The sequence below is a fragment of the Phyllostomus discolor genome, chromosome 4, assembly GCF_004126475.2.
Source record: "Phyllostomus discolor isolate MPI-MPIP mPhyDis1 chromosome 4, mPhyDis1.pri.v3, whole genome shotgun sequence".
NCBI classification, from domain to species: Eukaryota; Metazoa; Chordata; class Mammalia; order Chiroptera; family Phyllostomidae; genus Phyllostomus; species Phyllostomus discolor.
This window is the reverse complement of record NC_040906.2, coordinates 1,912,371-1,924,921: the sequence shown is the minus strand read 5'-3', so window position 1 is coordinate 1,924,921 and position 12,551 is coordinate 1,912,371. Positions and strand designations below refer to the sequence as shown.

At 69.4% G+C, this 12,551-nt stretch overlaps 3 protein-coding genes across 4 annotated transcripts in view; 2 read left to right on the top strand and 1 right to left on the bottom strand.

Annotated features, from left to right (window-relative positions):
- The window catches only part of MLPH (melanophilin), a 30,887-nt gene extending 24,272 nt beyond the window's left edge, over nucleotides 1-6,615 (top strand). The window contains exons 10-16 of the mRNA XM_036022669.1: nucleotides 1,098-1,280; nucleotides 1,534-1,689; nucleotides 3,072-3,164; nucleotides 3,907-3,984; nucleotides 4,368-4,425; nucleotides 4,917-5,017; nucleotides 6,520-6,615. Of these exons, the coding sequence (XP_035878562.1) occupies nucleotides 1,098-1,280; nucleotides 1,534-1,689; nucleotides 3,072-3,164; nucleotides 3,907-3,984; nucleotides 4,368-4,425; nucleotides 4,917-5,017; nucleotides 6,520-6,546 (696 nt within the window). The 3' untranslated portion in view covers nucleotides 6,547-6,615. The remainder of the gene's footprint in view (nucleotides 1-1,097; nucleotides 1,281-1,533; nucleotides 1,690-3,071; nucleotides 3,165-3,906; nucleotides 3,985-4,367; nucleotides 4,426-4,916; nucleotides 5,018-6,519) is intronic.
- Nucleotides 6,616-7,519: 904 nt separating this feature from the next.
- Nucleotides 7,520-10,015, top strand: PRLH (prolactin releasing hormone). The gene is given in 3 exon segments (XM_036025030.1): nucleotides 7,520-7,532; nucleotides 8,962-9,147; nucleotides 9,831-10,015. Coding segments are annotated over 3 exon segments (384 nt in total).
- Nucleotides 10,016-11,682: 1,667 nt separating this feature from the next.
- The window catches only part of RAB17 (RAB17, member RAS oncogene family), a 22,234-nt gene continuing 21,365 nt past the window's right edge, over nucleotides 11,683-12,551 (bottom strand). For both annotated transcript variants that reach the window (XM_036022668.1, XM_028510863.2), the window contains 2 exons: nucleotides 12,236-12,329; nucleotides 11,683-12,016 (listed from right to left, as the gene is read on the bottom strand). In XM_036022668.1, the coding sequence (XP_035878561.1) occupies nucleotides 11,901-12,016; nucleotides 12,236-12,329 (210 nt within the window). In that variant the 3' untranslated portion in view covers nucleotides 11,683-11,900. The remainder of the gene's footprint in view (nucleotides 12,017-12,235; nucleotides 12,330-12,551) is intronic.

Genomic DNA, 12,551 nt, shown 5'->3' with positions numbered 1-12,551 from the left:
CCCCTTGGCCTGAGACAGTGGGAGTGACGGGCACCTGTGCCCGGTCACAGCCTGGGTGGGTGGGGCCTTAGCCTCCCATCCACAGCCTGGGAACTTGGTGCTTCCGGGGTGGTGGGTGCTGGGTCTTGCCGGTGCGCGTGGGCTGTGTCCGGACCACGGCCCCTGCCCCTGCCCCCCTGCGGCAGAGCCCCGAGGTGCGTGAGCGCAGGTCAGTGGCGGGATGTCTGCGGGCCCACCTGGGGGCCGAGCCCAGAGCCCCTTCGTTAAAGGGGGCTGAGGTGCCAAAAAAGGTGCATGTTAAAAAAATAACGGGCGAAGAGGGTGCGCGCCCCTCATTCACTGCAGCGTCAGCACGTGGGCGGGGGAAGGAGACGCGTTCGCACCCACGCGCCATGGAACGTGACCCGGCCCGAGAGAGGGTGAACACTCTCCATGTACGAGGGTGGGACCTGCGCTGGGTGAAGTCAGCCAGAGGGACGCGAGCCACCGGGCTTCCTGGATACGTGGGTCTCAAACAGCAAAGCAAACGCACAGAGTGAAACAGAAACAAACTCATGGATCCGGGGAAGCAGAGAGAGGGTGGCTGAAGGGGAGGGGCGTGAGGGGCGGGGCGGGAAGGGGCGGGGCCAGGAGCACGAACTTCGGACAGTGAGGTGGTCGCGGCGGGAGGGCGTGAGGACGCCAGCGCGGGGGAGAGCGGCTGCTGCTCTAATCGCCTCGCGCTGACGGGTGGGCGCGGCTCGCCTTAGGGGGCGCTCACTCCGGAGGGCACGGAAATGTTACATCAGCGTGTGGTTCGCACGAAACCTGTGTCTTATCGGATGTGGGCTGTCGTTAGGAACAGACTTCTACACAAATCAGTGGTGGCCTTAGACCACCCCGGTACCATCCCGATCTCGGGAAGGGCTCGCCCGTCCCAAGAGCCGGTTCTGGAAACGCATGCGCACCGCGGGCAGGCTCCCGGCCAGGACCGGGAGACCACGGCTGCTGCGGGAGCCTCGGGGTGGAGCCCGCGGTGGGCGGCTGAGCCAAGCCGCCTCTGAGCAGGTGCTCTCGGGGGACCCCCGAACGCAGACCCGCCCGCGTGCTCCCTGCAGCGTCCAGGTGCCCGCGAGCCCACGGACGCCGACGCGGAGGAGGAGACCCTGAAGAGGAAGCTGGAGGAGCTGACCGGCAACGTCAGCGACCCCGGGGGCTCCTCCGGGGAGGAGGCCGAGCGCGAAGGGGCGGAGCCGGGCAGGAGCACCGCCTTGGAGCGCCCCCCCAGGACGACCCCGGAGGTACAGCGCCCCCACCAGTGGCCTGGGTGGGAGTGGGGCGAGGCTCGGCGGTCTGTGGCTGAGCCCGCAGCCCAGGGCAGGCAGCGGACCCCTGTCGCTCCCGGAGGGGTCCTTCGGTGGCCGCACTGGCGTCCGGCCCCCAAGTGACCACGAGGCCGCCCAGCTACAGGAGTGAAGAGAAGGGGTGGTGGGAAGAGGGCCTTTGCCGGAGGGGAACCTGCCGGTGGTCACGCTGGGCACCTCCCTTTCCCAGGTGAGCACGTCTGTAGGCCAAGCGCACAGCTGGGAAGAGGGCCCGCCCCGCCCTCAGGACCCCACCCAGACCACCAGGACCCCGAACCAGGCGCTGTCGGAGCTGGAAGGCAGGGTGGCCCTGACCGCTTCCGAGGTTCAGCAGGCGGAGAGCGAGGTGACCCATGGCCTCAGGGGGCAGGGGGCTCCCCGAGGTAGACAGTGGTGGGCCCGGAAGGTCTGAGGACAGGGAGCGACCCCCAGTGGCTCGCGCCAGGGGGGCCCCTGTCGGCTCCAGTCCAGGAGCTGGGGGGTCCCTGTGGGGATCACACCGTGCCACCCCTGTGCCCTACCCTGTCCTTGTCCCCTTTGCTGTGCGAGGGACAGGCAGGGCTTGTGGGCACGGGAGAGAGACGCTGCGTTCACCACGCCCCACCCACGGGGAGGGGCGTCTCTGGAGGCAGGCGTGGAGTTTGGGACCACGTCCTGGCGGGAGGAACACGGGCAGGAGTGTGGGCCCACAGCCGCAGTTTGGGGGCGGGGGTGCCGGTGGCTTCCCAAGGTCAGAGGGCAGAGCCGGGCCTCCCAGGGACAGCCTGCAAACTGGGCTCTGCCTGGGTCCCCCCGGGGGCCCACGGGGAAGAGGGGGGTCTGCCCCTCTGGGCATCAGCCCCCCATGCCACCCCCACCTCCCAGCTCGTTCCCGAGCACCCTCGGCCCCCAGAAGGTCGGGACGGGGCTCCAGGGCTGTGCTCGTCGGGGGCGCCGGCCAGCCCCAGCATGTACGCTGATTCACTCCCGGTGCCGTGCAAACCACTCCCAACCCTCCCCCTCCAGGGCGGCAGCACTGGGGCTGACGCAGGAGGCACAGCTGGGACCCCCAAGACCGAGCCCCCCCTTCACAGCTTCTCCTCAGCGGGCGGGGACAGGCCACAGCCCGGGAGCAGTGACGCCCAGGGAGGGAGGGCCTGGAGTGTCCGACCGGGGGTTTCGGGGATCAGCAGCAATTCCCCTAGAGGGGCAGGGGGTGGAGGTTGTCCAAGGGGGAGGGGGGCTGTGAGGGCCGTGAGGGCCACAGGGGAGGGTTGGGGGCCGCTGGAGGGGCCCGACAGGGGCGACGGGCCGGGCTCCTGTGTCCTGAAGCTCCTCTGGCTGCTGGGGGAGGGGCGGCCCGTGGGGGTGAGGCCGGGGCGGGCAAGGGTGGCGCCGAGGGGTCGGAATGGTGCCCGTAAAGCCCCTCCCCTTAGCACCCTGGGGCTCCTCTCCCCCGGTCACCGTCCCCCTCCGTCCCTGCCGGGAGCCAGACTTCCCCACACTCTCCTGAAGGGCCCAGAGCCCCTGGCTCCTGCCCGGGGGTGCCCGGCCCCACCCTCCTCCCCGCCACCCACCACGCACCTGAAGGGAATGGCCCCCGGGACGCGCAGCTGGGCGGGACCCCAGTCCGAAGGGACACACAGCACAATCGGGGAATCGGGGCCGCCGCCCGTCCAGCACCTCGCCTCGGGGATGGGACATCTGGGTGACGTCTGTCTGTCTGTCTGTCGTCCGGGGTTCCCCCAGGTCTCGGACATCGAGGCCAGGATCGCAGCCCTGCGGGCCTCGGGGCTCACGGTGAGGCCCTGGGGGAAGGCCCGGCGGAGGTCCAAGCTCCCGGTGAGTGGGCACCGCGGGGCTCGCGGGTTTGGGGCCTGGACGCCCGGCCGGGAGCACAGGGTCACCCCGGGACAAGACACTGAGCGCCCCGGGCTGCCACCCCCCCTCCGTGAACTCGGTGTCCTGACAGCCCTCGGTGACCTATGCCCCGTGGGAGCTGTCTCTGTCTGTTACCGGTTGTCCTGACCACAGACAGTGTTTTCTGAGGGGCCCTCGGCTCCCGCGTGAGGACTCCCAACACACCCGCCCGCACACGCAGTTGGAGTGCAAAGGCCTTGGCTTGAGCGACAGCACCGCGTGCTGACACGGGGGTGGCTGGGACAGGTGGGGGGCGGGGCCCCACCGCACCCTTCCCTCCCGAGGCTGGGATCTGCCCAGTGAGGGGATCCAGCTGAGAATGAAAGGCGCCCCCCGGGGGAGTCTCAGGCAGGGTGCCCGGTGGGACCTGGCCGGAGGTCAGGGAGACAGCCGGTCCTGTCCTGGTGGGAGTGTGTCCGTGCAGAACCGGGGACCCACGCTGAGCGAGGGTGCGCTGTCTGTCTGGAGCTCACGCCCTGCTGGGTGTTCTGTGCTGGGCCGGCCGCCTCGGCCCCCGAGCGCGGGGCGGCGTGAGGGGCAGGGCTGGGTGCCTTCCCCACACCCCTGCGTGGGCGTCGAGAGAGCGCGCCCACCCTGCCCCCGGCAGGCGGCCCCCCCCCGGGGGGACTGGAGGTCCTGCAGCGGCTGCTCCCTTGTCCTCCAGGTGCTGCTCCCCCGACCAGCGAGGACCCCGGGCCCGAGCCCCGAGCACCCGCCTGCAGGCCCTGCGGACCAGGTCAAGGTGTGTGGGTCCCGCTGACCTCTAAGGGCCGGACAACCAGTGACAGTCCAGGGGCGTGACAGGTCCCCGGGGTGGCGGGAGACCGGCTGGTGGCCTCGGAGACTCGCGGAGCCGAGGGTGGGCGTGCATGGGGCCCTCCTAGCCCGCCCGAAGCCCCCCCACCCAGAACCTGGCGTCTCTCGTGTCCTGGCGCTGGGCGCTCAGCTGATGGGTAACATGCATTTTCACCCTGAGACAAGCTCAGTGTCACCCAGGAACGGCAGACAGTTCGCCCCCCACCCCCACCCCCACCCCGATTCTCTGGAATCTGGAGGGACGAGGAGTCCAAAGCGGCCCCCGGAGTTTCTCAGAACCACCACCCGGAGGCGTCTTCTTCCTTCCAGGTCACGGCCGCGCCCCGCCTCCTGGGGAGGGGGCTCGGTAACTCCCCTGGGGGTCGAGGTAAGAGTCACCCGCCCCCCTCCCCCCGTGGGCGTGGAAGGGGGCTCTGCGTGTCCGCGCAGCCAGTGGGTCCCAGCAGCCGGTGCCCGGGCCCCTGAGAACACTCTCAGGGCGACTGGTGACCCCTTCTCGGGCCAGGGTCCCAGGACCCCGCGGGCCCGAGGTCGCGTCTCCGCAGTAAAGGAAAGGGGCGGGCGTCCCCCCACACTAGTGCCCGGACGCCCCTACGGCTTTGGGGCCCCGGGGGCGGGGTTTCGGGCCGGCTCCAACGCCAAGGAGAAGGGGGGGCCGCGCTGCTCGTCGGCACGGCCGCTGACACGCGAGGGCGTGGTCGGAACTGCCTGGAGCTCCGGCAGCCTCGCGGAAGGATACATGCGCGTGTGGCGGCTTCTTTGCTCCTTTCTCGGGAGGCGGGGACTCGTTTGGGGTGAGGGTGGGCCCAGTAAGCACCTCCCCACCCCACCCCACCCCGCCCCGTGTTCTCCCCGAAGGCGAGGACGGCCAGCCCTTCGATCGGAAGTCGGCGTACCGCGGGTCCCTGACGCAGCGGAGCCCGGACGGCCGGAGGGGCGCCGCGCCCCGCAGCTTCGCGGTAGGTGCCCCCGCTGCCCGGCTGTCTGCCGCGCTCTGCGGCCGGCCGGGTTGCCCGTGGACAGACGGCAAGGCGTCCGAGTGGAGAAAACCGGGGCAGAGCGACATGTCAAGGGAAATGTGAACAATTTAAAGAAAAGTGGGAAAGATTTGTCAAAGGTGCCAGATAAGTCAGTGACGAGCCCCTGCTGGCCCCGGGGTGGGCCTCAGCTCGGGGACTGGGACAGTCCGTGGGACAGTGAGGGCCCTGTCCCCACCACCCCCCGGCCAGCCCAGTGTCATAAAGGCCGTCCAGCCAATGTCGCCTGCAGATGCTGGGGCCGGGGCTGTCCCCCCCAGCCCGGGAAGCGGCAGGCTCTGCCCCCGGTTCTACAGAAGTGCGGCCCTCGGCCCTCCCCTGACACCGAAGTCCCCGCGTTCCCAGCAGCACGGAGCTCCCTCCTCCCCCGGGCACCGCCCGCCTAAGGCAACCCCGGCCCCTCTCGTAAACAGCTGACCTCTGGGGCCGTGAGGTCACACTCGCATCCTGGGGGCGTCACGATGGCTCAGACCAAGGTCCAGGGTCAAGGCTCCAACACCCTGGACCCCAGAGCGCCCCACGCCCACGTCCCACCAGCACCTGCCCCGCCGGCCACTCCTGCCCCGGGGAGTGGGGCCTCCAGCAGCCCCTGCGTCTGAGCACAGACAGGCCACCCGGGAGGCGGAGCTGGCGCCTCCTGCTCCCCACGGGGCTGCTTGTGAAGGGCCATCAGAGGGTCTCGTCACAGAGACACGCAAAAGCACAGCCACGACCACGCGTGGCGGGGGCATGCCTCGTCTTGGCGACAGGGAGGTGGGGCGTGCGTCCTCAACTCAGCCACCGCTAGTCCACCCCACATGAGGGGATACACATTCGGGGAAATGACCGAGAGCAGGGACTCCCTGTGCGGCCCAGCTTGGCCAGGAAAGAGACCATCTGGACAGTGGCCTCGGCATGGCCATCCCCGCGGAGGCCCGAGGGCAGTGAATGAGAAATGGTCAGCGAGGCCTTGAGGGAAGAAATGCTTCCAAGTGAGACTGTGTCTCCCTGTGTCAGAGCTTTGAAGGGTCAGATACTTTGTATCCGCGCACCCCGATACTTTGTATCCGCGCACCCCGATACTTTGTATCCGCTCACCCCGATACTTTATATCCGCTCACCCCCTTTGATGGGGGCTGGCGCTTCCACCGGGTCCACAGCCGGGAGGCAGGGCCGGGAGGGGTTGATGGAGCCCCCGCAGGCTGACTCACGCCTTCTGACCAACCCGTCTGTGTGTCGCTGTGTGCACTCCTGTGTGTGTGCTCACGTTCACACCCCTGTGTGTCTGTGCACACACCCATGTGTTCCTACAGGCACACTCAGACGTCTAAGCTCCTGTTACCTGTGTGTACAGCTGTGCATGTGTGCATCTGTGTGCTGCGTGTGTGTGTCTGCGTGCACACCTACGCATGCACACCCACTGTGTGTGTGTTCGTGCTCCGCAGAAACCGGTGATGATCCACCAGCCCTGAGGGGCAGAGGGTCGCGGGACAGGACGGAGCCGCAGAACAGCCCGCCTCGCTCTCCGCCCCCGGAAACTCCGACCCTCAAGAAAGTCGGAGGCTCTGTCCCTCCTCCAGGATGCTGTCCTTCAGACTCTTTGAAGGTCACGCAGAAGACCCATTGGCTCTGACCTTTCACCCTCCCACCGTGGCCTTTCTTGTGCTGCTTTCCTGAGTGGGGCAGGGAGGGGCGACAGCGGGCACCCGCCGCCTGGGTCGGGCCGGGCGTCGGAGCTCGGGGCCCGGGGTTCTGCAGGTGTGGGGGGGCGGGGCGGGGTGGGGCGTCGGAGCGTCGGCCCGCACTAGTGAGTGATTGAACTCGCGACCCTAGGAAACGAGAGGGGGACGGAGCCCCGCCCCTCCCCACACACCCTGATTCCTCTTTTTTCTTCTGTTTCTCTGCACACGTGAGATCCTTTCCAAATGTACACAAGCTGCTTTTGTAATAAAAATCAACACATTTGTGTCTGATAGTAACAAGCGTGTCTATTTTAAACGTTAATGATGAAGACGGACCGGAAGTCACGGACAGGACGGGCCCCACGGGAGCGACGGGCGGGGCTGAGACGGTCGCGGGTGGGGGAGGGGGCTGTCCTGCCGCCGCCGCCGCACCGTCACCCTCCTGTGTCCGCGGCAGCAGCCTCGGGCGCCCGACTGGCCGTCGTCCGAAGGCTGGCGCGAAGGAGGAAGGCTAATGTGTTTTAAAACCACTCGGCCCAAATGCAATTACACGGCCCAGGAAGGGGCAGATCACACCGCTAATGGGAGTTTCACAAAAAAATGGGAGAAAACAGACACTCTGACGCCACCTGTGAGGGAGGCGGGGCCGGGGGGGGGATGGGGGGGCGTCTGGGGGGGCGGAGGCTGCTTCCTCCCGGGCTATAAGAGAGGTGAGCTGGCTGCGGAGGGAGTCACCGCCGGGGACACCAGCAGCGCCGCCGTCATGGGGAGCCGCGGTGAGTAGCACAGGAGGCCCGTGGGCCCGCCCTCCGTGTCCAGATCTCCCCGTCCGGCCAGGGCTCCCCACAGGGACCCCAGGGGGCCTTCCGGCAGCAGCAAGGGCCTGGCAGGGACAGACGGGGACAGCACCCCACGGTTCTGTGTCTGAGGGCCGCCCCTGCCGGCCCAGGGCACCCAGCGCTCAAGCCCTGTGGAAGGCGGAGACAAAGGGTGAGGCCGCCGGCGCCACCCAGTGAGCACACAGACGGGGTCCCGCTGCACCGACAGCAAACCCTCCCCCACCCGGGGAAGCAAGCCCGCGGGGACCGACCAGGAGCCGGGCACCCTCCACCCGCACCCACGGGGTGCTGCCCTCGGGGCCGGGCTGGGGGTGGGGGCGAACACCCTGTCCTGTGCCCACACCTCTTCACACTCTGCTCCCGGTAGCGCCCTTGTCACCGGAGCTGGGGTCCCCCACCCCCCGTGTGACTCCCCACTAGCTCTCCACACGGGAAAGGGTGGGCATTTTAAATCATCAGACGGACAGCACCTTCCTTGTGGCTCAGGGACAGGCTGGAAAGTCAAGGTCGACAGAGGGGTCAGCCCTGAGGCACGCGGGCTGGGGAGGCCGGCTGGAGGGGCCGCCTGGTCTGCTGGGTGGGTGCGTGCAGCTGCTCACTGCCTCCCCGGCAGCACGCTCCCCTCCCCCGCCTGCAGGGGGCGTCCTGCTCCATGGCAGAAGGTCCCGCCTGCTGCAGGCTCCTCTCAGACTCTGCAGACTGGCCTTGGGGTCGTGGGAGGGGCCGTGCTCTTGGTGAAGTCAGAGGATGCTGACCTCCTGCAGTGCCCCGGTCCACTCATGTCCTCCCTCAGGCAGGGGTGAGGGAAAGGACCCTGAGCCTGGTCCGTGCCCAGCCCTGCAGCCCCCCAGCCCCCCAACCCCCTGGCCCCGGGCCCCCCAGAGTTGACTCGGGTTGCCCAAGTGCCCGCTCCCCCGCTGCAGCTCCCCACAGACCCGCTGGCCTCTGCCCCCTGGCCCGAGCTGGGGCACTCAGCACACAGCCCTGCAGGGGCCTCCCACCCTCCTGGTCCCCTAGCGCGGACGGACGGACGGACGGACCAAGCCATCCAGGACAGCCCACCTCCCTGCGCCCAGAGCTCAGACACCGCCCGCTCCCTCTGATGACAGAGCCCGGCAGAGGCTGACACACTCGGTCACCTCCCTGAATACTCTCTGCACAGACGTCAGAGCAGGCCCCGGGGGGACTCTGCCAGGGCAGTCCCTGCCTCTGTGCTCGCCCGCCCCGGACGGAGCCGGTAATGTGCACACTCACACGCATACACAAGCACGTGTGCATGCACACACACTAACATGCATGCACTCTTACACACACACACACAGCACTCACGGTATCTAGGCTCCCAGCTCTGTGCCCCCGAGAGTGTAACGTGGCTCCTGCCCCTCTGTCGCAGGCTGTGCCCTTCCGTGTGGGGCCCCACCACCAGCCGGCCCCCCGAGAGGACCCAGGGGGGCGGAGCGGCTGCAGGCCTGGCTCCTGTGCCTGCTGCTGCTGGGCCTGGCCCTGCAGGGGGCCGCCAGCCGAGCCCACCAGCACTCCATGGAGACCCGCAGTGAGTGCCCGGCCAGGCCGGCCTCCCTCACCCGCCCCTCCCTGCCCCGCCCCACCCTGCCCCGCCCAGGGCCACCTCCTCACCTGGGGCATGGCCCTGGTTAAGTACCTCAGCTCTGGGGGGCGGGGGGTGCCCACTCTTCACCAGTCCTCAGCCCACACTGCCCTGCCGCCTGCCTCCCAGCCTCCCCGCCCAGCACATGTTTGAGGGGCTCTCCTCCCACCACCGGGGCAGCCTGGGGCCGAGCAGGCTCCGCCCACCCCCAGCACAGGAATGGGCGGGCAGGACAGGGGCTTGGTCCTTGGTCCTGGTGTGAGTTTGAATTCCTGTTTCCAGAAGTTACCCCACCACCCGCATTGGCCCTCTGGGTGCCCCTGCTTTGCAGGGTCCCAGCCTGGCCTGGGGCACTGGGCGGCGGTGAGCTCAGAGCCCTGTGGGCAGTGCTGCGTGTGTGTGTGTGTGTGTGTGTGTGCGTGTGTGTGCGTGTGTGTGCCTGGCCCCGGCCAGGGGGGAGCCCACAGCACCACACGCAGGGCCCCGGGCACTTGGGGGGGGGGGATGGGGGCAGGGCCCCGGGCACTTGGGGGGGGGATGGGGGCAGGGCCCCGGGCACACAGGGGGTGCGGGCGGGAACCTGGGCACTTGGGGGGGCGAGGCACAACTGCTCTGCACCCTCCTTCCAGCCCCGGACATCGACCCCGCCTGGTACACGGGCCGCAGAATCAGGCCCGTGGGCCGCTTCGGCCGGAGGACCGTGGCCCTGAGGACCGCCCCGAGGCTGAGCCTGTGGCACCAGCGGGCAGCTTCCCCCTGGAAGGAGGCGCGGATCCCCCCCAGGGTGGCTGACAGCTGAGCGCAGCAGGAGTGACCCCAGCAGCCTCCCCCCACCCCCTACCAGGGCCGCCTTCCCGTCAACCCTAATAAAATCCGCCTCATGTACACGCGTCTGTGTGGTGACAGGGCGGGGACCCTCAGAGTCCAGCAGTCCGGAGGGTGCTCAGCAGGGGACAGAGAACCCGGGTCATCCTGTTCACCTGCAGCCAGCCTGCCGTCACCTGTCAGATGGGGCAGTGGCAAGGCCATGGATGGAGACCTGCACCGCCCCCCCAGGTTAATCGGAGGTGCCTGCTCTGCCTCTGGCCCGCCAGCAGGTGGCAGCACTCAGCACCTCTGAGCTCAGGAAGGCCCCAGGCTCACAGACCGGCCTCCCGGGGTGTGGTCCTGGACCCGCAGATCCTTGTATCCCGGTGAGGACTCCAGACCGGGGGCAGAGGGCGGCTGGTCTTAATCAGGTGACTGTAGATCGCCGCCTAGTGGCCAGGGGAAGCTTGGGCTCTCCCAGCCTCCAGGGTGGGTCCCACAGTCCCACACCCCGACCCCACCCACCCCCACCCCACCCCCACCCCCGGTTGGTGCGGTGGGGCCGCGAGGGAGCGATGGCAGGAAGCAGTGTCCATCCACGTCCGCTGCAGCCAGAGACCGCAGCACAGCGGGCAGTGCGCTCCCACGTTTCAGCTCCGCGACGGTCTAAGAACAACCGGGGCGAAACCCCGGGCCCGGCCCTCTGGGAGGCCATTCTAGTCCTTGACCTGTCCCTCCGTGCCCCTCCGAGGTCACGGCCAGGAAGAGCCTCGGGAAACCCGCTCCGCTCCCGTCCGGAGGGGTCACAGGTCACACGAGAAGTGTCTTCCAGAGCAAGCGCCAGGGCAGTCTGAACCGGGGGACACCCGGGCGGTTCCCGTCTGCCCTCCCCACAGAACAGACACCGCCCCCGCCGGGACCCCGCCCCCTCCCGCCAGGGCCACGCCGCCCAGGCGCGGGGAGCTGCAGGGAGGCTCCGGGCACTGGACTGCCGGATGCAGGACGGAGGCCCCGCGGGAGGGGCCGTGACCTTGGCAGGACGCCCCGCCCAGGATGACACAGCCTCACAGAGAGGAGCCCGCCTCGGATATGTGTGCGATGAGACCCCCCCACACACACACATTACGAACTCACCACAGACCAGGTTACAGAAAGCGGTTTAATTTTCGGGGAAAAGCCCCTGAGGGGTGCAGTTCCCACCTCGGGCGAGCAGGCGCGTCCTCCCGGGGAGCTTAGCACGCACCCGAGGGGCCTCGGCAAACCCACAGCTGGGACAGAGCCCCCCCCCCGCCCCCCCCTGCAGCCCCCGCCGGCCCGCCCCTCCCTCCGGGGGGAACTTCTCTGAGGCCCAGAGAACAGAGGCCCACCCCAGTGAGGGTCACTCCGTCACCCCCCGGGGCGAGGCCACCTTGTCCCGGGCCTGCTCCGTCCATCCTGTCGTCGTTCCTGGCAGCAGGCGGGGGCGTGCCCAGCCCCTGGGGTCAGAGGACCAAGCACCCACCACGGCGGTCCAGGCCCTGTGTCGTCCTGTCCCGTTTCCCTTGTGACCATCTCGTTCCTCCGAGCCCAGGGCAGCCGCTGGGGGTGGGGGGGGGGGGCTCCAGGCAGGCCGGGCAGGGGCGGGCAGGCGCACCTGGCCTGGGCACCTGGGGTTTGGTCTGCCCCTGGGAGGCCATTGGACGCCGTCCCCTCCCAAATGACCCCCGAGGCTCTGGGGAGCACTTGTGCTGAGGGGTGCCACCTTCGGGCCCCTCCAGGGGGACCAGCCAGCCCCAGCGCCGCACCAGGGTCAAGGGCTGCCGTCCACACGGAGCTGGCAGCGGCTCACCCAGAGGACCAGCCGGGGCCAGGCCGGGGGCACCCTCCCCGGGCCCCTCCTGGAGCGGCCGCTCCTAGCGGGCGCAGCACCTGGCCGGCCCCGCGGGCGCCTGGTTCAAGGCCAGCCGGGCGCCTCCCCTCGGGGTCGGGGGCTGCTCCTTCTCCTCCGCCCTCCGCAGCAGCTCCCGGGCTGGGGGCACAGAAGGAGAGGGTGGGGGGGGACAGTCCCCCAGCAGGGCGCCGCCCACCCACCCCGGCAGTCCAGGGCCCCCACCCTGCCCTGCTCGGGCCCTGACTCTCCCGCTCTCCGTCCAGCCCCTGGTGACCTCCTGCTGGCTCGGGGCGCAGAGCAGGCCAGGAAGGACCCCCCCGCCCCCCCCCCACCTGGCTCTCCGGGGCCCGCACTCACCGACGGCGCTGAAGGCCTCGGTCACCCGGTGGTTGGCTCTGGCCGAGGTCTCCATGAACAGCAAGCGCTGGCTCTGGGCAAACTCCTTGCCTTCCTGCGGGAGGCGGCACGGAAGCCCGCAGCACTTACTAGGCGTGCCCCGGGGACACGCGGCCAATAAATGCCGTGCCCCTTCCGTCCTCGGCGGCCGCGGGCGGCTGGGTCGCCCCTTCTGTGTGGGGTTTCGTTGTGTCTCGGTTCCAGCTCGCTGCAGACCCAGCGGACCCGCTGCCTCCCAACAGTGAGGCCCGCACGGCGGGTGCGGCCCCTGGGAACC